This window comes from Procambarus clarkii, chromosome 17 (genome assembly GCF_040958095.1).
Source record: "Procambarus clarkii isolate CNS0578487 chromosome 17, FALCON_Pclarkii_2.0, whole genome shotgun sequence".
In the NCBI taxonomy this organism is placed as follows: domain Eukaryota; kingdom Metazoa; phylum Arthropoda; class Malacostraca; order Decapoda; family Cambaridae; genus Procambarus; species Procambarus clarkii.
In genome coordinates this window covers 16,657,879-16,683,419 of record NC_091166.1, presented here as the reverse complement: position 1 = coordinate 16,683,419, position 25,541 = coordinate 16,657,879, and the positions used below count along the sequence as shown (strand labels likewise).

The 25,541-nt window shown below is 43.7% G+C and overlaps 1 protein-coding gene across 1 annotated transcript in view; it reads right to left on the bottom strand.

Annotated features, from left to right (window-relative positions):
• Positions 1-25,541, bottom strand: part of LOC138365506 (protein Star-like) — a 499,513-nt gene that overhangs the window by 8,451 nt on the left and 465,521 nt on the right. Inside the window, exon 5 of the mRNA XM_069325793.1 lies at positions 14,730-14,883. Coding sequence (XP_069181894.1) covers positions 14,730-14,883 — 154 coding nt within the window. The remainder of the gene's footprint in view (positions 1-14,729; positions 14,884-25,541) is intronic.

Genomic DNA, 25,541 nt, shown 5'->3' with positions numbered 1-25,541 from the left:
GTTAGACAGCTGTTACGGGCTGCTTCCTGTGTGTGTGTGTGTGTGTGTGTGTGTGTGTGTGTGTGTGTGTGTGTGTGTGGTGTGAAAAAATAAAACAAATTTTAGTAGTTAGTAGCAGTTGATTGATTGATAGTTGAGAGGCGAGCCAAAAGAGCAGAGCTCAACCCTCGCAAGCACAACTAGGTGAATACACACACACACACCAACCAGTCCTCTTAAAAATAACGTCACTTTTCGCTCGTTTGCACGCTATGGCCAAATTTGGACGTAATTTGAAATGAAATTGACTCACAAAAGTGACGTACTGTTCCGTTTTCTGTTTGAGTCGTCCGGCTTACTCTGTAAGGTTAGGAGAGAAAACTTTCAATTAACGTTTTCATATCGTTTTGAAACTTTATGAGATTTTCCTGCCCACCTAACTTACTGTTGTTGAAAACAAAAATCCCAAATTTATTTTCTTTTTCAAATTATGTCCACTTTCGGCCATATGGGCAAACGGCCAAAAGCGATGTTATTTTTAAGGGGACAGGTTTAACAGGCAGGATCCAAGAATCTATGCTCGATCCTGCAGGCACAAATATCTGGGTACACACACACACACACACATGCTGAGCATCTTCTTCTGGAGAATAGGTGCAGTTTGCATGAAGGGTTTACCCTTCCGACGACTCCACCAGGACAGATGTAGGAAGACGTGTGGACGTTGAGGAGGAGAAAAAAGTCACAAGTGTTAGATGTGTTGGGCCGTAGAGAGAGGAGTGGCGACGAAAACAGAGGGGGCACGTTAGAGGGAGACTCAGCGCACCACAGGGCGGGGTGACAAGTTCATGGCGGCAGCCGATCCACGCACGGCGTAGCGTTGTGCACAAGACGTTAACTACTACTTCTCCGGGAACTTGTATATCGGAAAGCGCAAGCAGTACGCATCCCAAATCACCCACGTGTCAGGGGACACCCGGCCACCAGGCGGTGCCCTCGGCTGAGACATTTTATCCGGCACCCTATAGACAAACTTCTTCACCCCCTACACCCAGACAGTGGATGAGCACCACGGGATCGGAAGCACCCGGGCATCCTGATAAGGGCCCAACACCGGACCCGCACAGGGCACGACCCCAGCAGACGGGACTAGGCTTCCCCCAGACCGGGGCAACAAAGGAGGGGGGGACCGCAGGGGAGGCAGGCGCGGAATCGACCCCACCACATGGCACAGGAGTCGAGTCCCCCCAGCGTACATCGTTCCGCAACATCACGACGAGGTCCCAACCATCAGGAGCAACCCCCCACTGCAGAGATCCAACAGCAGGAGACGCAGGAGGGGGGGGCACAGGTAGCAGCTTCGGAGCCCCTCACAGCACCATCATCCTTGGCGGGGGGCGCCAGAGCACCATACTCCTCCACCATCTCCCAAGGCACACCACGAAGGGGGGAAACACTCCGAGCCCGCCGCCAACGCTTTGAGACAGGCCGTACCACACCACTCACACCAGGCCCCTCCGCAGGCACGGCCATCATTTTCACATCCACACAGGCCACACCTGCACCATCCAAAGAGTCCACAGAGGCCACATCACCCACACTGTCCACATCATCCAGGGAAACAGCCTCAGAACACCGACGCACATGCTTCGGCAAAGGGATGGAAAGAGCAGAACTACAGTCGCCAGCACACACAGGCACGGCAGGCACCTGCCCCTGCCGAAGCCCCCCTCCAAAAAAGCAGAACCCGCGTTCCCGGGAGCCGGTATCACATCCACTGGCGGGGGCAGGACATGGGCCTCCACTGGGACATCCATCACGACAGGCAGCGCAGGCGACGGCCAGACACCCACACACACCGGCTCAACAACCCCAGGGGCCACAGCATTCACCTGACGTGTCGCACAGGCCGTAGAACTCACCTCAACAGGCGGAGCAGCAGATAGGCAATCAGGCGCCTCAGGCACTGTACCCACTCTGTCCTCAGAACCGTCCGAACGCAACAGGGGCGGAAATTCCTCCGCACGAAAAACATGCACCTGACCAGTTGCTCTCACGTCGCACGCTGCAGCCAGATGACCCTCGTGACCACACCGATAACAGGTGCGCGGTTGACCCCGGTACAGGCAGCGGATCGTGTAACCCAACACAGACATCGACGACGGTACACTACACTTCAGCGACATCGTCAGGGTGCGGAGCCGTTAAGCATACCAACACAGTGCCCGGCAACGACCTTGTTCCAACGAATACTTAACACTGTCGCAAATTGTTCAAACAGGAGGTAAAAAAGTCGTCCTGAAATTCGAAGGGGGCACCATGCACCGCCACAGACGTTAAGGTGACACTAAGATTCACTACCTTAACTGAGCCAGCAGTATCAGGGAGAGAGTAAACAGGCCCCTCACATCGCTCGAAGAACACCTGAAAGGCAGCCTGGAGGCGGAACTTGACCACAGCACGGTCGTCCTGAAGCAGCTGGATGCCCACCAGGTCCGACAGCTGTACATGCAGCACATCAACTAGGGCGACACCAACCAATGGATGGTCCACCGGCACCGTAAATGCTAGACCAGCCGACAATGTCCTCTTCACTGGAGGGCAAGACGTCCCCATGGCTAAATCAAACGTCACCCTGTCAGAGGCAAACCACCACCAGCAGGGCAAACAAGCAATCACCCAACGTAAACACTAGCCAGGAGCGGACAGACCTCAGGAGCGTCCGACCTGGCCGGTGATCACCACGCAACTCATGCTGAGCATGTCATCAACTATTTCCTCAACTACTAGGCTGTCACCCCAGTCCGTCCTGCGTACAAAGATCCAAGCTTGTCAATCCAGCAGCCAAACGCCCTGTTTATGAATGAAAAGCGGTTTACACATGACTCACAACTGATGACGTCTGAACACTTCCGGAGCAAGTGCTTCTCTCATGTCCTCTACTCAAACCACAATTCTATAAATGCTTCACCCGCATACTACAATTACAAATAAGCACCATCCAGCCCGTCCTCCAAACAACGACTCAAAAGTTATTCCATGCACCGGCCAAACCTCCTTTTTTATGAATGAAAACGGTTCACACACGACTCACAACTGATTTCATTCGAACACTTGAGGATCACATGCTTCACTGACGAATTTTGTCCAAATCACAACGCTGTGAATGCTTCACCCACGTACTACAAATACCAGCCCGTCCTCCAAACAAAGATCCAAAAGTGATTCCATGCACCCGCCAAACCCCCTGTTTATGAATGAAAAGCAGTTTACACACGACTCACAACTGCTGACGTTCGAACATTTCCGGAACAAGTGCTTCACCGACGAATTTTGTTCGAACCACAACGCTATAAATGCTTCACCCACGTACTACAAATACAAATAATCGCCAACAGAACCTAAACACCTGACCTAACCTAACCTATGCCTATTTATACACAATATGCTAATATATTATAATAATAATTTATACTTGAGAAAACTCCGGTTTTGAATGAACAGCATGTTAAAATTTATGAATGCGTCTGTGGGGTCGACCGCTGAATGTAATGGACTTGAGTCGAAGACGGAGTTGCACCAACAGAACCTAAACACCTATCATAACCTACGCCTAACTATACATAGAATTTTTATGTATAATAATATTTATTTATGTATGAGAACAAACCAATTTTTAATACACAATATGTTAAAATTGCTAAAAGCGTCTGGGGGAGGATGGCTGCTGCTTTAACCAGCCTAGTGTGAGGACGTGTTGTCTGTGGAGGGCAGCTGCTGCTTTAACCAGCCTAGTGTGAGGACGGGTTGTCTGGGGAGGGCAGCTGCTGCTTTAACCAGCCTAGTGTGAGGACGGGTTGTCTGGGGGAGGGCAGCTGCTGCTTTAACCAGCCTAGTGTGAGGACGGGTTGTCTGAGGAGGGCAGCTGCTGCTTTAACCAGCCTAGTGTGAGGACGGGTTGTCTGGGGAGGGCAGCTGCTGCTTTAACCAGCCTAGTGTAAGGACGGGTTGTCTGGGGAGGGCAGCTGCTGCTTTAACCAGCCTAGTGTGAGGACGGGTTGTCTGGGGAGGGCAGCTGCTGCTTTAACCAGCCTAGTGTGAGGACGGGTTGTCTGGGGAGGGCAGCTGCTGCTTTAACCAGCCTAATTTTTTTTTATTTTTTTTCTACCACAGACGTGGCCACACATTTACAATGCTAACCAACATATATACATTTTCTTCTGTCCTCCATGGACATGGTTAGAGATGTGTTAAACATATAGTTCAAGGGTTTATTGAACACTCAACCACAGAAGGTGATTCAGTGCTTTTAAAATGCTACGCTAGCCTACATACGTAAATACATAGATACACAGATTTACGTATGCCCTACATTAAGTGTTCGTTGTGTCTTTTACATAGTGTCATTAATGTGCATTTACAAAGGTGAAATGTAATTCTGATCAGCTTCCATATATACTTTATACACATACATATATGTATACCTGTCCTCGCCTGTTCTAAGTTTCAATACCTTTTTTTGATGGTATTTTTTTGAAGGCACACACACATGTGTGTACTCACCTAGTTGTCCTCACCTAGTTGTGTTTGCGGAGGTTGAGCTCTGGCTCTTTGGTCCCGCCTCTCAACCGTCAATCAACAGATGTACAGATTCCTGAGCCTATTGGGCTCTATCATATCTACACTTGAAACTGTGTATGGAGTCAGCCTCCACCACATCACTTCCTAATGCATTCCATTTGTCAACCACTCTGACACTAAAAAAGTTCTTTCTATTATCTCTGTGGCTCATTTGGGCACTCAGTTTCCACCTGTGTCCCCTTGTGCGTGTTCCCCTTGTGTTAAATAGCCTGTCTTTATCTACCCTATCAATTCCCTTCAGAATCTTGAATGTGGTGATCATGTCCCCCCCTGACTCTTCTGTCTTCCAGCGAAGTGCCCGAAACGCTTTGCGTAATAGTGGCTTTAGGCATTGTATGTACTAGCTCTATCTATTAAGCCAACAAATTTTGTAAAATCTCTTAATGTATGTACCTTACCTAAATAAAAATTATTATTATTATTATTATTATGAAGTGAGGTTTAATTCCCGTAGTCTCTCCTCGTAGCTCATACCGCTCAGCTCGGGTACTAGTCTGGTGGCAAACCTTTGAACCTTTTCCAGTTTAGTCTTATCCTTGACTAGATATGGACACCATGCTGGGGCTGCATACTCCAGGATTGGCCTGACATATGTGGTATACAAAGTTCTGAATGATTCTTTACACAAGTTTCTGAATGCCTTCGTATGTTGGCCAGCCTAGCATATGCCGCTGATGTTATCCTCTTGATATGTGATGCAGGAGACAGGTCTGCGTAATATCAACCCCCAAGTCTTTTTCCTTCTCTGACTCTTGAAGAATTTCCTCTCCCAGATGATACCTTGTATCTGGCCTCCTGCTCCCTACACCTATCTTCATTACATTACATTTGGTTGGGTTAAACTCTAACAACCCTTTGTTCGACCATTCCTGCAGCTTGTCTAGGTCTTCTTGAAGCCTCAAACAGTCCTCTTCTGTTTTAATCCTTCTCATAATTTTAGCATCGTCCGCAAACATTGAGAGAAATGAATCGATACCCTTTGGGAGATCATTTACATATATCAGAAACAAGATAGGACCGAGTACAGAGCCCTGTGGGACTCCACTGGTGACTTCACGCCAATCGGAGGTCTCACCCCTCACCGTAACTCTCTGCTTCCTATTGCTTAGGTACTCCCTTATCCACTAGAGCACCTTACCAGCTACACCTGCCTGTCTCTCCAGCTTATGTACCAGCCTCTTATGCGGTACTGTGTCAAAGGCTTTCCGACAATCCAAGAAAATGCAGTCCGCCCAGCCCTCTCTTTCTTGCTTAATCTTTGTCACCTGATCGTAGAATTCTATCAAGCCTGTATGGCAAGATTTACCCTCCCTGAACCCATGTTGGCGATTTGTCACGAAGTCCCTTCTCTCCAGATGTGTTACCAGGTTTTTTCTCACGATCTTCTCCATCACCTTGCATGGTATACAAGTCAAGGACACTGGCCTGTAGTTCAGTGCCTCTTGTCTGTCGCCCTTTTTGTATATTGGGACCACATTCGCCGTCTTCCATATTTCTGGTAGGTCTCCCGTCTCCAGTGACTTACTATACACTATGGAGAGTGGCAAGCAAAGTGCCTCTGCACACTCTTTCAGTATCCATGGTGAGATCCCATCTGGACCAACAGCCTTTCTAACATCCAGATCCAGCAGGTGTCTCTTGACCACCTCTCTCGTAATTTCGAACTCTTCCAAGGCCGCCTGGTTTACCTCCCTTTCTCCTAGCACAGTGACCTCGCCTTGTTCTATTGTGAAGACCTCCTGGAACCTCTTGTTGAGTTCTTCACACACCTCTCTGTCATTCTCTGTATTCCTGTCCTCGCCTGTTCGAAGTTTCAATACCTGTTCTTTCACTGTTGTTTTCCTTCTGATGTGACTGTGGAGTAGCTTTGGTTTGGTCTTGGCTTTGTTTGCTATATCATTTTCAAAACTTTTCTCTTCTTCTCTTCTCACCCTGACGTACTCATTCCTGGTTCTCTGGTATCTCTCTGGTATCTATCTGTGTGTGTGTGTGTGTGTGTGTGTGTGTGTATATTCACCTAGTTGTACTCACCTAGTTGTGCTTGCGGGGGTTGAGCTCTGGCTCTTTGGTCCCGCCTCGCAACCGTCAATCAACAGATGTACAGATTCCTGAGCCTATTGGGCTCTATCATATCTACACTTGAAACTGTGTATGGAGTCAGCCTCCGCCACATCACTTCCTAATGCATTCCATTTGTCAACCACTCTGACACTAAAAAAGTTCTTTCTAATATCTCTGTGGCTCATTTGGGCACTCAGTTTCCACCTGTGTCCCCTTGTGCGTGTGCCCCTTGTGTTAAATAGCCTGTCTTTATCTACCCTATCAATTCCCTTCAGAATCTTGAATGTGGTGATCATGCCCCCCCTAACTCTTCTGTCTTCCAACGAAGTGAGGTTTAATTCCCGTAGTCTCTCCTCGTAGCTAACACCTCTTAGCTCTGGTACTAGTCTGGTGGCAAACATTTGAACCTTTTCCAGTTTAGTCTTATGCTTGACTAGATAAGGACTCCATGCTGGAGCCGCATACTCCAGGATTGGTCTGACATATGTGGTATATAATGTTCTGAAAGATTTCTTACACAAGTTTCTAAAGGCCGTTCTTATGTTAGCCAACCTGGCATATGCTGCTGATGTTATCCTCTTGATATGAGCTTCACGGGACAGGTCTGGCGTGATATCAACCCCCAGGTCTTTCTCTCTCTCTGACTCTTTTAGTACCTCATCTCCCAAATGATACCTTGTATCTGGTCTCCTGCTTCCTACCCCTATCTTCATTACATTACATTTGCTTGGGTTAAACTCTAACAGCCATTTGTTCGACCATTCCTGCAGCTTGTCCAGGTCTTCTTGAAGCCTCAAGCTGTCCTCCTCTGTCTTAATCCTTCTCATAATTTTGGCGTCGTCAGCAAACATTGAGAGGAATGAGTCTATACCCTCTGGGAGATCATTTACGTATTTCAGAAACAGGATAGGTCCAAGTACAGAGCCCTGTGGGACTCCACTAGTGACTTCACGCCATTCTGAGGTCTCACCCCTCACTAACTCTCTGCTTCCTATTGCTTAGGTACTCCCTTATCCACTGGAGCGCCCTACCAGTTACTCCTGCCTGTTTCTCCAGCTTATGCATCAACCTTTTATGGGGTACTGTGTCAAAGGCTTTCTGACAGTCCAAAAAAATGCAGTCCGCCCATCCTTCTCTTTCTTGCTTAATCTTTGTCACCTGATCGTCGAATTCTATCAAGCCTGTAAGGCAAGATTTACCCTCCCTGAGCCCATGTTGATAGGTTGTCACGAAGTCTCTTCTCTCCAGATGTGTTACTAGGTTTTTCTCACAATCTTGTCCATCACCTTGCATGGTATACAAGTTAAGGACACTGGCCTGTAGTTCAGTGCCTCTTGTCTGTCACCCTTTTTGTATATTGATACTACATTAGCAGTCTTCCATATTTCTGGTAGGTCTCCCGTTTCCAGTGACCTACTTTACACTATGGAGAGTGGCAATCAAAGTGCTCCTGCACACTCTTTCAGTACCCATGGTGAGATTCCCAACATCTTTTCTCACATCCAGCTCCAATAGGTGCTTCTTGACCTCATCTCTTGTAATTTCGAACCTTTCCAAGGTCACTTAGTTTGCTTCCACCTCTTCTAGCGCCGTGACTTCTCCCCGTTCTATTGTAAATACCTCCTGGAACCTTTTGTTGAGTTCTTCACACACCTCTTTGTCATTCTCTGTGTATCTGTCCTCACCCACCCTAAGTTACATTACCTGTTCCTTTACTGTTGTCTTCCTCCTGATGTGACTGCGTAGTAACTTTGGTTCGGTCTTGGCTTTATTAGCTATATCATTTTCATACCTTTTCTCAGCTGCTCTTCTCACACTAACATACTCGTTCCTGGTTCTCTGGTATCTCTCTCTACTTTCTGGTGTTCTGTTATTACGGAGTTCCTCCATGCCCTTTTGTTCAGCTCCTTTGCTTTCATACATTCCCTATTAAACCACGGATTCTTCCTTTGCTTCTCTGTTTTTTCCTGTTGGGCTGGGACAAACCAGATTACAGCCTCCTGACATTTTTGGGTGACATGGTCCATCATGTCTTGTACGGACTTGGTTATGAGTTCTGTGTCCCAATGTATATCTCATAGGAATTTATTCATCTCCTCATAGTTTCCCTTTCGGTACGCCAGCCCTTTGTTTCCCAGTTCTTTTTTGGGGGTGATAATTCCTAGCTCAACCAGGTACTCGAAGCTCAATACACTATGATCACTCATTTCCAAGGGGGCTTCCAACTTAACTTCCCTTATATCCGACTCATTTAGGGTAAATATCAGATCAAGCAAGGCTGGTTGATCCCCTCCTCTCATTCTTGTCGGTCCCTTGACGTGTTGACTAAGAAAGTTTCTTGTTGCCACATCCTGCAGCTTAGCTCTCCATGTATCTGGGCCTCCATGTGGGTCTCTGTTCCCCCAACCTATCTTCCCATGGTTGAAGTCTCCCATGATTAGTAGTCTAGATCCGTTCCTGCTAGCCACAGAGGCTGCTCTCTCTATTATACTGATGGTGGCCAAGTTGTTTCTATCATATTCCTGTCTGGGTCTTCTGTCATTCGGTGGGGGGTTATATATGACTACTACTATAATTTTCTGTCCTCCAGTTGCTATGGTGCCTGATATGTAGTCACTGAAACCTTCACAGTTCTGAACTACCATCTCATCGAATCTCTAACATTCCCTTAGTAGCAAAGCTACACCACCTCCTCCTCTCCCTTCTCTCTCTTTCCTCACTACATAGTAGCCCTGTGGAAACACTGCATTTGTTATAGTTTTCGTTAGCTTTGTTTCTGTGAGTGCTATTATGTCTGGGTTTTCTTCTAGTGCCCATTCTCTGAGTTCACTTATTTTATTTGTAACCCCATCTATGTTAGTGTACATTGCCTTGAAGCTCACTTTCTTCTGTTCATTTTCTTGTCCCTTTTTTGGCAAGCATTCTGCTGGTGTGGGAAGCTGTTCCGTGGGTGAGAAGATCTGTGAGGTGGTTTGCAGGGTCTCAGAGGATTTTGGGGTGGGGAGTAGGGGTTAATAGGAAGAGGGGACAGGTAGGGTGTGGGTTAAGGAGATAGGGGGAACATGGAGGATACGGGATGAGGGGGCTGAGGGATAGGGAAAGTATGGGATGAAGGGGGAGGGGAGACAGGGGGGGAAAGGTTGGAGGGGGGACATGATGGGAATGGGGAAGAGGTTACAGGGTCAGAATGGGGTGGGGGGGGGGGAGAGGGAGGGTTAGGTGGGGGCAGGTTGGGTGAGGGGAAGGGAGGGTTTCTATGCAGAGGGGGGTGGTGGTGTTGCCCTCCCCTCTGGTGTTACTGGGATGCTGGTCGTGGGTTCCTCACTTGTCTCTGGGACTGTTGTGTTGGGGCTGTGATTTCCTGGTTTGCTCCTCTCTCCCTGCGCTTCCTCCTTGCCTCTGCTGCCCTGTCTCTCTTCTCCTTCGTCCTGTCCCTCTGCAGGAATACTTTTTTGTATCCCTCCACATGCTGCAGATGACTCTTCCTTTCGAGAATATCCTCCTTCGTGGTTTCGTTTGTAAACACCACCTTTACAAGTTGGTTTCTGTACTTGTTGTACAAGCCCAACCTGAAAACCTTCTCAATGTTTTGTTCAGCCCCTTCCATCTGTAAACCCTTCAGTAGCCCATGTACTGCCTCTCTATCCTTGCTATTCCATTTTTGCCTGTTGGATCCTTCCTGTTCTTTGATGCCTACAACTACCACTGATCTTTTTCTCTCCAGCAGCTGAGTGGTGCACCTTGCTGCTTCCTGTGAGGTAGCTGCTTGCATGGCTACCTCCCTCACTGTGGCCATTGCTTCTGAGCTCTTTTTCAGTATGTCCGCAAAGGTTTCAGGTACAGAGGCATTTCCTTCCAATGTAACATTCCCACCTTCCCTTTGGATGATAATCTGATGCTCGGTCTCTTTATTTTTCTATGTGATGGATTTGATCTCCTCCCTTGCTGATATGAGCTCACTTTGCAGGTTGTTAATTGTAATCCTCATTTCATGCATCTCCCTCCTGAATTCCTCCAGAACTTGGGTTAACATTTCCTTCGTTTGGTAACTTTGGCTGTTACCTGTGTCCTTGTTGCGTCCTCCTGCCATTTTGCCCCTTGTCAAGAGAGAGAGCAAGAGAGAGAGAGAGAGAGAGAGAGAGAGAGAGCAAGAGAGAGAGAGAGCAAGAGAGAGAGAGAGCAAGAGAGAGAGAGAGAGCAAGAGAGAGAGAGAGCTAGAGAGAGCAAGATAGAGAGAACAAGAGAAAGAGAGCAAGAGAGAGAGAGAAAAAGATAGAGAGAGAGAACGTGTGTGTGCATGTGTGCACGTGGGATGGGGGTTAAGAGGATTTGTGGTGCCTGCAGATTATGGTAGGTAAGAGAGGGGGTAAGAGAAGGGGTAAGAGAGGGTGGATTATGAGTGAGGTTTATATCCCCTTTCCACAAAAGGTGTTAATCCCTTCTAGCCTGACTGAACGTATGTGTGAGTGCGTGCGTGTTCGTGTGTGCCTGTGTTTTGTTTTTGCGTGTGCGTGCATGTGTGTGTGCGTGCGTGTGTCATGGGGGGTCCTGTAAAATGTCCACTGCTACCCAAATTGAGCCACTTTGATATTTTAAATGTATCTGGTATACTGAACAAGAATTTGGTAATATTTTAACTCTGTACACCTGAAGATTTGAGCAGAATTTGTGTACTCACCTAATTGTACTCACCTAATTGTGCTGGCGGGGGTTGAGCTTTGGCTCTTTGGTCCCGCCTCTCAACTGTCAATCAACTGGTGTACAGATTCCTGAGCTTACTGGGCTCTATTATATCTACATATGAAACTATGTATGGAGTCAGCCTCCACCACATCACTTCCTAGTGCATTCCATTTATTAACTACTCTGACACTGAAAAAATTCTTTCTAACGTCTCTGTGGCTCATCTGGGTACTAAGTTTCCACCTGTGTCCCCTTGTTCGTGTCCCACCCATGCTGAAGGGTTTGTCTTTGTCCACCCTGTCAATTCCCCTGAGAATTTTGTAGGTGGTTATCATGTCTCCCCTTACTCTTCTGTTTTCCAGGGATGTGAGGTTCAGCTCCTTTAGCCTTTCCTCGTAGCTCAATCATCTCAGTTCCGGGACGAGCCTGGTGGCATACCGCTGAATCTTCTCTAGCTTTGTTTTGTGTTTAACTAGGTATGGACTCCAGGCTGGAGCTGCATACTCCAGGATTGGTCTTACATAAGTGGTATACAGGGTTCTGAAAGATTCCTTACATAAGTTTCTAAAGGCAGTTCTTATGTTGGCCAGTCTAGCATATGCCACTGATGATATTCTTTTGATGTGGGCCTCTGGGGACAGGTTCGGTGTGATATCAACCCCCAGATCCTTCTCTCTATTTGACTCTTGCAGGATTTTCCTTCCCAGATGATACCTTGTGTTCAGCCTTCTGCATCCTTCGGCTAATTTCATCACTTTACACTTTCCTGAGTTGAACTTTAGCAGCCATTTTCTAGACCATTCCTCCAGTTTATCCAGGTCATCCTGTAGTCTGTGTCTATCTTCATCCGTCTTGATTCTTCTCATAATTTTTGCATCATCAGCAAACATTGAGAGGAATGAGTCTATACCCTCTGGAAGATCGTTCACTTATATTAGAAACAGGATGGGTGCAAGTACTGAGCCCTGTGGGACTCCGCTGGTGACATCTCGCCACTCTGATGTCTCCCCCCCTCACCGTTACTCGCTGTTTCCTGTTGCTTAAGTACTCCCTTATCCACTGGAGCACCTTCCCTTTAACTCCTGCCTGTTGTTCCAACTTTTTTTACAGCCTTTTATGGGGTACTGTGTCAAAGGCTTTTTGGCAATCCAGGAAAATGCAGTCGGCCCACCTTTCTCTTTCCTGCCTAATTTTCGTTGCCTGGTCATGAAATTCTATTAAACCTGTGAGGCACGATTTACCATCTCTGAACCCATGTTGGTGGTGCGTTACAAAGTTATTTCCCTCCTGATGCACTATGAGCCTTTTCCTCACGATCTTCTCCATCACCATGCATGGTATACAAGTTAAGGAAACTGGCCTGTAATTCAGTGCCTCTTGCCTGTCACCCTTTTTGTATATTGGGACCACGTTAGCTGTCTTCCAACTTTCTGGTAAGTCTCCTGTTTCCAGTGACCTGTTATACACCATAGAGAGTGGCACGTGTGTGAGAGTGTGTGTGTATATATGTGTTCGTTTTTGCGTGTGTGTGTGTGTTTGTGCATACGTACGTGGGCGTGCGTGCGTGTACATGTGTGCGTGCGTGTGTCACGAGTTCCTGTAAGCGTTAACTTCTACCCAAATGAGCCACTTGGAGAATTTTTAAATATATATGCTATCCTGAACAAGAATTTGATAATATTTTACCTCGCACTGTACACCTGATTAATTGACCAGAGAGTGGTACATACCAGTCTGCCTTTCTGCTCACACAACTAGATGAGTAATGATGATGTATGGTTGACGGTGCTCCGTCGTCGCCTTCCACTTGGTGATTCACTAAGTGCGAGTAGATTGACGATGTCGGTTCTTCTCTATCTACACAAAGCTCTGGAATCAGTCACTGTATCATTGTGTTCCAATTCACTAATTTACTTTATCACTGATCACAGTCACCACCAAACAAACACAATCAGGTAGTTCCACGGCGGGTCGTCCCACCTGGCCGTAAGGTCAGGTCGCTCCACCCGGTCCTCCACACTGTATATGCACCTGGTTGATTGGTTGATGCCACTAGCTCCACTTTGGTTTCTTCGCACTATCGCTAGCGATATGACTATGGTATGTTGCACCCTGCTAGCTACACTGCGAGAGGCCAAATACTATGATCTAGCCTCTATACTCCTTCAATGTCCCGAGAAATTGACGAATTTCCGCGAACCTCAGTAATCGTGTGTGTCTCCTACCGTCGTCGTCTCTGTGTATGTGTGTGTGTGTGTGTGTGTGTGTGTGTGTGTGTGTGTGTGTGTGTGTGTGTGTGTGTGTGTGTGTGTGTGTGTGTGTGTGTGTGTGTGTACTCACCTAGTTGTGTTTGCGGGGGTTGAGCTCTGGCTCTTTGGTCCCGCCTCAACGTCCCGCCTCCCGTGTGTGTGTGTGTGTGTGTGCTTTGATTATTTATTAGCAGGTTATTCACATGTTTAATTCATATAAACATAATGATATATATTTGCTGCTCATAAATTATCTTTTTCCATGTTGGGGGCCTGACAGCTAAGTGGACAGTGCTTCGGATTCGTAGTCCTGAGGTTCCGGGTTCGATCCCCGGTGGAGGTGGAAACAAATGGGCAGAGTTGATTTCACCCTGATGGCCCTGTTCACCTAGCAGTAAACATGTACCTGGGCGTTAGACAGCTGCTACGGGCTGCTTCCTGGGGGTGTGTAACAAAAAATAGACCTTGTCGAGAACCGGGCCGCTATGACGCTTAGCCCCGAAATCATCTCGGGATAACCTCAAGATGTGAATTATTTGACATTATTCTATTACTATTATTAAACAATACCCTTCACACTTAGTTGCTAAGACTACTAACAGGACTCTATCCAGCACCAACATGCAGTACAGTAGCGTACACAAACAACACAACAATGACCAAATATCCCCAGTTTGCTAACTGTAGGTAGTAACTAAGTGATTGTAACCTATCCACCGGTGCCCACTGGATGGGGGGCGGTGTGCAGGACAAACATATCAATTGTGACACTAGCTCTCCACATATGTCAGTTGCTTAATTTAGAAACTGTACTTGTGGTCGGTCTCTAACAGTCAACCCATTGTTGATGTGACGATGTGCATGGAATTTTGTAACTAGCTCATCAAGACTGTAACTTGCTGAGCTAAATGAATTGTGAGAATTTAAATATGTGAGCCCATTATCTGCCTTTGTAACCTTTCCACGTCCATAAACAGGATGCTTATGGGGTGCATATAAGTAAATTATGGATTAGTTTTCGCAATTTAATTGTATATACAATATTTTTATGAAGAATAATTATAATTATTTTTATTTTATAGTAAATACGAAAAAATGTGACAAAGTTGGTCTTACCTTCATCTCAGATCCTTCAATGTCCAAGGAGAAAAAATCAATTTGCGTCACGTTGAGCGCCAGCAAGATGGAGTAGAAAGGGAGAGCCTTGGTTTTATAGGTAAGGCTGCTGTTCTTACTGATTTGACCTAGAACTCCTTTTACTCCAGTGGATCTATGAACATAGAAAATAGGGAAATATCAGCATCGAAAATATCGTTTTCCATGTCGAGTAGATATATGCACAAATGAATAAATTTTGCATTTCAGCAGTTCTGCGGCAACCTGTAGTAAGGCACACCATTATCCGGGCTGTAGGCAGAAGTGGACGCTTGCACATACATTTTTAAAAGTTATATATATATATATATATATATATATATATATATATATATATATATGTCGTACCTTGTAGCCAGAACGCACTTCGCAGCCTACTATGCAAGGCCCGATTTGCCTAATAAGCCAAGTTTTCAAGAATTAATTGTTTTTCGACTACCTAACCTACCTAACATAACCTAACCTAACTTTTTCGGCTACCTAACCTAACCTAACCTATAAAGATAGGTTAGGTTAGGTTAGGTAGGGTTGGTTAGGTTTGGCCATATACCTACGTTAATTTTAACGCCAATAAAAAAAAATTGACCTCATACATAATGAAATGGGCAGCTTTATTTATTTATTTATTTATTTATTTATTTATTTATTTATTTATTTATTTATTTATTTATATACAAGAAGGTACATTGGGTTTGTGAGAATACATTGGATAGTACAGTATTTACATTCTTGTAAAGCCACTAGTACGCACAGCGTTTCGGACAGGTCTTTAATCTAGCAGATAATTTTAAGTAGGTAATTTCAATCAGAATTGATAAATGATAAAGATACATTACAAGAGAAAATGAGATGAGAGAGATAAGTAGGTATATTAAAGCATATTGTTATATTAAAGCTCTGATTGATTACATTGACAGCTTGATTAGTAATTTAAACAAGGTTAATATACACCATACAGCAGATTGACAGCACATATAAGACAGCAATGATCACAATGGTAAAGATGTTCAGATTGGGTACATAAAGATTGGGAGACTGGGTAGCAAAAGATACAGATAAACAAGATTTATAAACACCATACAACAGATTGGCAGCACATATAAGAAAACAGCAATGATCACAATGGTAAAGATGTTCAAATTGGGAACATAAAGGTTGGGAGATTGGGTAGCAATTGATACAGTGCAATTTTAAGGCAAAAAGTGAAAAACTATGAAGATGAAATTAGGTACTTTTTAGTATTGATTTTGAATGATGTAAAAGTTGGACAGCTTTTCAATTCAGTAGGGAGTGAGTTCCATAAACTGGGTCCCTTTATTTGCATAGAGTGTTTACACAGATTAAGTTTAAGTCTGGGGATATCAGAGATATTTATTTCTGGTGTGGTGATAATGGGTCCTATTACATCTGTCCAAGAAGAGTTTCAGACAAGGATTTGCATTTAAGAACAGGGTTTTGTAAATGTAGTTGACACAAGAGAATTTGTGGAGTGATATTATGTTCAGCATGTTTAGGGAGTTAAACAAGGGGGCTGTGTGTTGTCTGAAAGCAGAATTTGATATTATTCTGATAGCAGATTTTTGCTGGGTGATGATGGACTTGAGGTGGTTTGCAGTGGTTGAACCCCATGCACAGATACCATAGTTGAGATAGGGATAGATTAGTGCATAATATAGAGAGGTGAGAGCAGAGTTAGGAACATAATATCTGATTTTGGAGAGTATACCAACTGTTTTAGAGACTTTCTTAGTTATGTGTTGTATGTGGGTACTGAAGTTGAGTCTCTTGTCTAGGAATATGCAAAGAAACTTTCCATCATTTTTATTGCTAATGTTTACATTGTCAAACTGAAGTTGAATTGCATTTGTAGATTTGCTTCCGAATAGGATGTAGTAGGTCTTTTCTATGTTAAGTGTTAGTTTGTTGATTGACATCCATAAGTGGACTTTTTTTAGTTCATTATTAACAACACCATTTAGTGTATGTGGGTTGGGGTTGGAGTAGATGAGGGTAGTATCATCAGCAAACAAAATAGGTTTCAGAATGTTAGAGACATTAGGCAGATCATTAATGTATATAAGAAAAAGAAGAGGTCCCAAGATGCTGCCCTGTGGCACTCCAACAGTTATTGGTAGAATGGGAGAGATTATATTATTGATGGCTACACATTGGTGTCTATCACTAAGATAGGATTGGATATAGTCCAGTGCATGGCCTCGGATTCCATAATGATGGAGTTTACTTAATAGGTAATCGTGATTAACAGTATCAAAGGCCTTTCTCAGGTCAATGAAGAGTCAAATTGGAAACTCATTTTTGTCAAGAGCTGAGTAAATTATATCAAGGAGACTAATAATTGCATCGTTGGTACTCTTTTGAGAGCGGAAGCCAAACTGACAGGGCCTATTAATGTCGAATTTTACGAGATAGGAGTAGAGCTGTTTATAGATAATTTTTTCAAATATTTTTGATAGTATGGGTAGGTTCGATATTGGTCTATAGTTGTTTATGTCTGACGGATTACCTCCTTTATGAACTGGCGCTACTCTAGCTTTTTTAAGGATATCGGGGAAGGTATTTATCATTTCATAAGAAAAAAATTAGAGAAATTATATTAATTCAGGAAAACTTGGCTTATTAGGCAAATCGGGCCTTGCATAGTAGGCCGAGAATTGCGTTCTGGCTACTAGGTACGACGTATATATATATATATATATATATATATATATATATATATATATATATATATATATATATATATATATATATATATATATATATATATATATATATATATATATATATATATATATATATACCACAGGTACGTTGGTAACCAACGTACCTGTGGACGAGACAATCGGGATGATAGCCGACAGAGTGTATCGTGATCCAGCCTGTACTCCTCTTGACATACCAGAAAATATTCTAAGGAAACAACTCCAAGCTTGTACTAAAGAGGCACCCTTCTTGAGCCCGGATGGGCACATGTATAAGCAAGTAGATGGGGTCGCCATGGGTTCTCCCCTAGGTGTCCTGTTGCAAACTTCTACATGGGTACCATCGAGCAAAAAGTCTTAGTCGAAATGAACTTGAAACCGGCCATATACTGCAGGTATGTTGACGACATTTTTACACAGGTACCTGATGTCAGACATCTGCAGGAGCTGAAGGAGGCATTTGAGCAGAGTTCCGTGCTGCGTTTCACTTACGAGATGGAAAAGGATGGGAAGCTGCCCTTTCTAGATGTAACAGTCATGGAAAAGAGCGGAGGTTTCCACACTGCAGTCTACACTAAGGAAACGAACATAGGAATGTGCCTAAATGCCAACAGCGACTGCCCAGACAGGTACAAGTGGAGTGTTGTTAACGCATATGTCGACCGTGCTCTCAGCCACAGCTCAGAATGGAAGCAAGTCGACGAAGAACTCTGTAGGGTAAGGCAGGTCCTAGTCAACAACGGCTTCTCCAATGGTTTCGTCGAAGACATCATAAGAAGGAAAGTGAAACGCCATGCAACCTCTGAAGAGACAACCAACACAACACCTATAGCCCCTATTAGACTATTTTACAGGAACTTCTTTTCCACAGCTCATAAAATGGAGGAAAGGGTCCTGAAAGATATTGTTAATAGAAACGTTATCCCTACAGACAAAAATCAGAGGATACAACTGACGATTTACTATAAAACCAGAAAAACGGCCTGCCTACTCATGAGAAACTCTCCAGACACAAAGCAGAACGCTTTAAAAGAGACCAACGTCGTCTATGCCTTCAAATGCCCTCTTGGGGACTGTAAGCTCCAAAAAAACCAGTATATAGGCATGACAACAACATCTCTTTCTAGGCGTTTAACGATGCATAAGCAACAGGGCTCCATTAAGGAACATATAATCTCTTCCCACAACCAAACCATCGCCAGAGAAATCCTAGTAAACAACACAGAAATCATCGATAGATACAGCGATAGCAGGCGGCTTGACGTTTGCGAGGCACTACACATTAAAAAGTCAACACCAGCAATCAACAGCCAATTAATGCACAACTATATTCTACCCACCTCAAGACTCCGCTCCAATATAGAAGCATCAACAAATATGGACCAATAGGCTTTCTACAATCACTTCTATTCAATACCCATTGTTTCGTGTTCTGTCTTGTGTTGATGAATTTAATACCCTATTAATACCACCTCACCCCATCCACCTCACTCAAATGTAGATATAAACAAATCGGAGATGTGTAAGTTCTATTCAGTTGTGTATGTGTAAACTAAAGTCTTTGAAAATGTAATAAGTTTTACGAAACGAGCTCAAGTGTCGCGTCAGACTAGAAATAAAAATGAATTTTGGAGAATTGATTTTTGAATTACCACCAACAGTGAAAAGAAATGTACGAAAGATCGAGAAAATTCGTGTTAGAATTATTAATCTTACTTTTTCGGTCATATTTAATTATATATGTCTACAGGAAAGACTGCTACCAAAATATATATATATATATATATATATATATATATATATATATATATATATATATATATATATATATATATATATATATATATAGTCAGCCAAAATACAACCATATATTTATAAGAGAGAATGTCTGTGTATGTGACCTTCTGTATGTCCAAAGCCAGATGCTTGGGTATAGCTGTACCCAACTTTGCAGGGGTACAGAAGGGACATAGGCTGGTCTGGGCCTAAGTTAAATACTTTACGAATTACCACACACGAAACAAACTTCCTCACACATCCCACATGTGATTTTCTTGGTCTAAAATCAAATCGTGGATGGGTTTTCTGTATAGTTTACTCCCCGCTGTCTACCTCTCGCATTTTAATTATTTACTAAAAAACTATGAACTGATTTAATTCACGTTACAGTGATGAAGATGGTAAATACAGTGAAGATTAGATGTAGTGAAGATGTAAGTAGAGGTGAGAGTGGGTGGACATAAGGAAATTGAGGGAAGAAGAGTGCAATGGGAAGATGAGGTCTCCCCTCATCTTCCCTTTGTACCCATCTTCCCTTAATCTTACTGGGGGGGGGGGAAGATATGTAATTTGGGAAAAGGAGGGGAAAGGGGGAGGGGGAGTGGAAAAGTGGGTAAAATGGAGGAAAACGGGAGACGGTGAGAGGGGGGAGAGGAAGGAGAGGAGATGAGGAGAGAGGAGAATGGAGAGGAGGCGGGAAGGAATAAGAGAAGGGGAGAGAGCATGAAACTGGTGAAGTGAATCAAAAAGTGGGTAAAAATAGGACGGGTGGGGGGAGGGGAAGATGGATGGGAGGAGATGGGAAGAGGCGAAAGAAAGGGAGTGGGAAGAAGTCGAAGGAGGGGAAGAAACAAGAAAAAGTCCCGGGCACTGCAGGGTGGCACTCTAGTATATATAAAGGTTAAAAGTGATATTATTCACTATATCCACACCATTATTATAACCTAATTATCCTTAGCTTAAATCATAACTGGTTTACTATTCTTGGAAAAATGTTATTTTTGTTACGTCCAAACTATTAACATGTAGAGAGGTAGATAGGAGTATCCCCACCTAACCTTGAACTTATGCTAGATTCTTAAGGTAAGAATATATTATTTATATCATATTTTTCCGAATTAACCCCTAATTCAAAAATGTAGGGTGATTTCAAATTAAGTGTGCAAGAGAATATGTTGAAAATATCCACAGTATAATGAAACTGATAGTTTATATAGCGTTTACGAAGGGTGAACTCCTGGACCTGAGAGGCCTCCTGATGCCATCATATGGCCTTGCTGCCCACGCCAACCTGCATACCCACTAATAATCGTTTTATTTTGATCCAATATTAGTAACATTTATTATTATAGTTTATCAAATATAACTTAATTCTTAGTGCTACGGTTAAGGTACATTTGTACCTGGGAGTGTACCTGTGTGCGAGGATGTACTCACCTAGTTGTGCTTACGAAGGTTGTGCTTGGCGGATTCAAAGGATTTCGCATCTTGTAAAACAAAAATCGCTCTTCCATTCCAGTCGTCAGCAAGACCCCTTCCAATACACCCTGTAGTTTATATGCCGGTAACCAAGCCATCCGTCAACCTGGGGGTTATTCTGTTTTTGCTCGCACCCCACACACCTCAGAACGTCACTCTTCGCATTCATAAAGATCACACAATTCAATGTACGGGCATTCTTAACCATTAGACACCTGTTGTATGATTTTATTGAGACAAAACGTCGTGATGTGTTGCTTCTTAACAGCACATTCATCACGAACTCATATAAAGTCAGATACTTTAGCTACTCATCCTATCAGTCACCCGATGAAGCACTGAAGGCGTTGCCATACTCATAAAATCTTCTTATAAACATGAACTCCTACACACTCTCTGGCTTCACAAACATTTTCCAGCCATAAAAGTCCACACTCTTACGGGCTCTCTAAACATCTGCACGATCTACATCCGTCCTAACACCAGCGTCCCCATACAAGACATCAACACTCTTTTCAGTCACACTCACTTGCCTGTTTTCCTGCTTGCAGACCACAATGCACAACATTCCACCACAATACCACAAATCAACATGGACCACAGCTTCATCAACTATACCAAAAATATTAAAAAACATCTGTTCTTCCTTGGCCCTGACTTCCCCACTTCTTTCACACATGCAGGTTCTGGCAGACCTGATCTTATATTCACCTAAAGACACGACAACAACCTCCAATACTATGTTTCTCCAGGACCCATTACGGGCTCTGCTCATATTCCCTTAATTCTCACAGTCTCCAACAATCCCATTCTCATCCCCAGCACTGCTCAATTGTCATACTATAGGGCAAATGGGGACATGTGGAAGTATGTCGCTTTACTTTACAAGAATGTCAATTCAACTTAATTTCTATATTCTCCATTAACCCCCAATGTACCTTCTTGTATATAAATAAATAAATAAATAAATAAATAAATATACAAGGATCAACTCACACACCATTTAAATACCTTCTACAGAACAACAACAAAATCACTGAACCCTCATGAGGTACTTAAAATTTTTATGCATCATTGGGAACGCATCTTTCATCCACATCCTCCAGAACCAACTGTCCTTCCAAACATTGAAGTAGTTGAAGACTGGGTACACCAAAACTGACACGAAACCTCATCCGGCGACCTCATTCACCTTGACAACCTTAACTCACACACTGAACTACAGACTCCACTGACTCCACCTGATGTCAAGACAGCTCTCATGGGCACTCGTCGTAGAGGCCCTGGTGCGTCTGGCATTGGCCATACCCTACTTCGACAACTCCCTGTCTCTATCATTATTGCTATCACTAACTTATTTAACACCTCTCTTGCCTCTGAATATTTTCCTATCACTTTCAGATCTGCGACTGCTGTTTTCATCCCAGAACCTGGTTAACCTCACTTTGACCCTAAAAACTACAGACCCATCAGCCTTCTAGAGACACTTGGCAAAGTCTTTGAAAGGCTGGTCAACATGAGACTCAGAACGCACCTAGAAGACAATGACTTACTCATTAACAAACAATTTGGATTCCGGCCTCACCGGTCCACACACGGCGCCTTAAATATCTTGACATTAGCATCAGCCATCACCAAAGACTCAAGACTGCACTCATCACTAAGGACGTTAAGAAGGCCTTTGACATTGTTTGGCATGACGGGCTCAAGTTCAAACTATGCAACAACTTTAATGTTTCCCTTATCACCACTAAATTTCTTTCTAACTACTTAGACAATAGGACAATGAGGATTAAGTTCCTCCGACAACACACTGACTACTTCAACTTACTTGCCGGTGTTCCTCAAGGCTCTTTGCTTGCCCCGACACTTTACATCCTATACATAGACGACATTCCTGATCCTATTCATCGCACCTTATTAACCATTTGCTATGCCGATGATGTCTCTCACCTTGTCATCAGCAACTCCTTAGACACACTATCACGAAGAGCACAAAAAAACTCGACACTGTAAAAGAATGAGAGTATGACTGGCATATAAAAACTAACTCCAACAAATTTAAAATCACCAACTTTTTCTGTAAAAGAACTGCACGCCCTCTTCCTGTTCAACTATATTCAAATAATCCCACTAACATCTCTCCTAATATCTCCTAATCCCACTAACATCTCTGTATCTTTATCCACCACAGTTCTTGGCCTCACACTTGATCGACAATTACTCTTTCACACACACATTGCACAGAAACATGTAATAGCTCTCCAGGCCATGAACAAAGTGTTCAGGCTTAGATTTGCAAACCCCTGATACTAAAATGCACCCCAACCAAGCACTGATTAGACCTCTTCTAAAATATGCTCCAATAGCTCTTTCCTTAGCCGCACCCACTAATAAACAAAAGCTTCAGGGAATACGGAATAGAACACTTAGATGGATACTCAACACTCGATGGGACGATTTCAGTACCAGCGAAAGTCTTCATGATAGTACCAACATTCCTGCCCTCAATGTCTACTGGAAAACTTTATTAGACAAACAACTTGACAGACTACTCTTTTATCGCGAACAGCACATTGACTTTCTCTTACACACTCTCAGACGACCACGAAACACACACGATCTCTTCTCTTCTATTCATTATTCTTCTCCTCACTCTGTATTTCGTTAATCTTTAGCTCTCAACACCTAGCATTACAAACTGTACAGCTCTCAATACCCAGCACGAACCATCCGTAATCGTTCAGCCCTGACGCTTTTGAGCCAATCACAGCGATGATGTGAGTTTTGTGACGTCCCTGTTGTTGACACTGACTTTAGGCCCGATTTGCCTAATAAGCCAAGTTTTCCTGAATTAATATATTTTCTCTAATTTTTTTCTTATGAAATGATAAAGCTCCCCATTTCATTATGTATGAGGTTATTTTTTTTTTTATTAGAGCTAAAATTAACGTAGACATATGACCGAACCTAACCAACCCTACCTAACCTACCCTAAGTTAGGTTAGGTTAGGTTAGGTAGCCGAAAAAGTTAGGTTAACCCGAGGTTGCGTCCTCTCGCTTCCAAGGTCAGGTCAACTCTGAGGTTGGCACCGCCCGGGGCACTCGGTGACGTCACGGCGGGCCCTGATTGGTCGCCCGCGACCTAAGTCGGCCAATCCGCGATCGGCTAGTGTCCCTTCCAAAACGTCATATCTGCATTAGGGGATACTCTTTCATTTTATATCAGGGCGCCAATTTCTTCTTACTTACAACTTACAATGTAACTTTCTCCCTTAACTGGCAGCCGGTCTGGTCGCCACATATATCAATAGACTCCCTGAACCTCAGAGAATCAGTAGGGAGAGCTGATATGACTCTTACAGCAGGCAACCGAAAGAAATAGGAGAGGGCACCGTAACAATATATTATATATATGTATACTTATGGTGATGGGAAATAATAGCGGGATATTTTAAGTGTCTTGATAATTTCTTGATAATCCTTGTTTCAGTGCTGAGAAGATGTCGGTCTGTGAGGATGTCGAGGTGTTGTTCAATGCGGGTACGGAGACTTTTGTCGATGTTGCTATTTCTCCATTCGTTTGTAGCATGAAGTAGTTGCGCTTTGTTGTCTTTGATTTCATTTTCTGCCTTGTATATCTGATCACGAATCAGATCTTGGCGATATTTTATCGTGAAGGCTTGATTCCTTGCTGCTGGGTCGTGCGTTTTAATATTAGTATATTTTGGTAGCAGTCTTTCCTGTAGACATATATTATTAAATATGACCGAAAAAGTAAGATTAATAATTCTAACACGAATTTTCTCGATCTTTCGTACGTTTCTTTTCACTGTTAGTGGTAATTCAAAAATCAATTCTCTAAAATTCATTTTTATTTCTAGTCTGACGCGACACTTGAGCTCGTTTCGTAAAACTTATTACATTTTCAAAGACTTTAGCTTACACATACACAACTGAATAGAACTTACACATCTTCGATTTGTTTATATCTACATTTGAGTGAGGTGGATGGGGTGAGGTGGTATTAATAGGGTATTAAATTCCTAAACAACATCCTCACAGACCGACATCACCTCAGCACTAAAACAAGGATTATCATGAAACTAACAACGTTATAAGGAGGACCTATGGCAATTCCACGACCGAGAGATGGCTTCCTGAACCTTGCAGGAATTAACCTCACTGAGGACCAAGTCACTCTCCTAAATCTTTGTATAAACTGTCAAGTTATGTCCAGACCAAGTGAGATGGCCCGGAAAGTGGAGTTGGAAATTCTGTTGGACGACATATTCGACCTCGAGACACAAAAGAAGGTCACTACCAAAGATACCTTACAAGCAGAACTTATTGCGGAAGGAGGAAAGAATCGAGGCAACTACAGAAGCACTATACTGTCCCCCGAGCTCAAAGCGGCAGCTAAGAGCCTTCGTGAGAACAAGGAGATAGTTGTCAGGAGAGGTGACAAGTCGCCAATATACGTCATTCGTAAAAAAGACGAATATCTGGCGAAAATGAACCTCATACTCTCTGACCAAACTAAATTCCAAAGGGTAACGAAGGACACTACAGCCGAATTGAAATCCGGACTCCACCTGCCAAAGATTATTGGGGAATATAAACCTGGATATGCATATGGAAATGTCAAAGATACACAAGCCTGGAAATCCACTTCGGCCAATCATTAGCCAGATACCCACACCCACGTACAGACTAGCGAAGCGACTCAACGGCCTGCTGACTCCTTATGTCCCTTGCGCCTTCAGCCTGAAGTCTCCAAAGGAATTTGTTGACT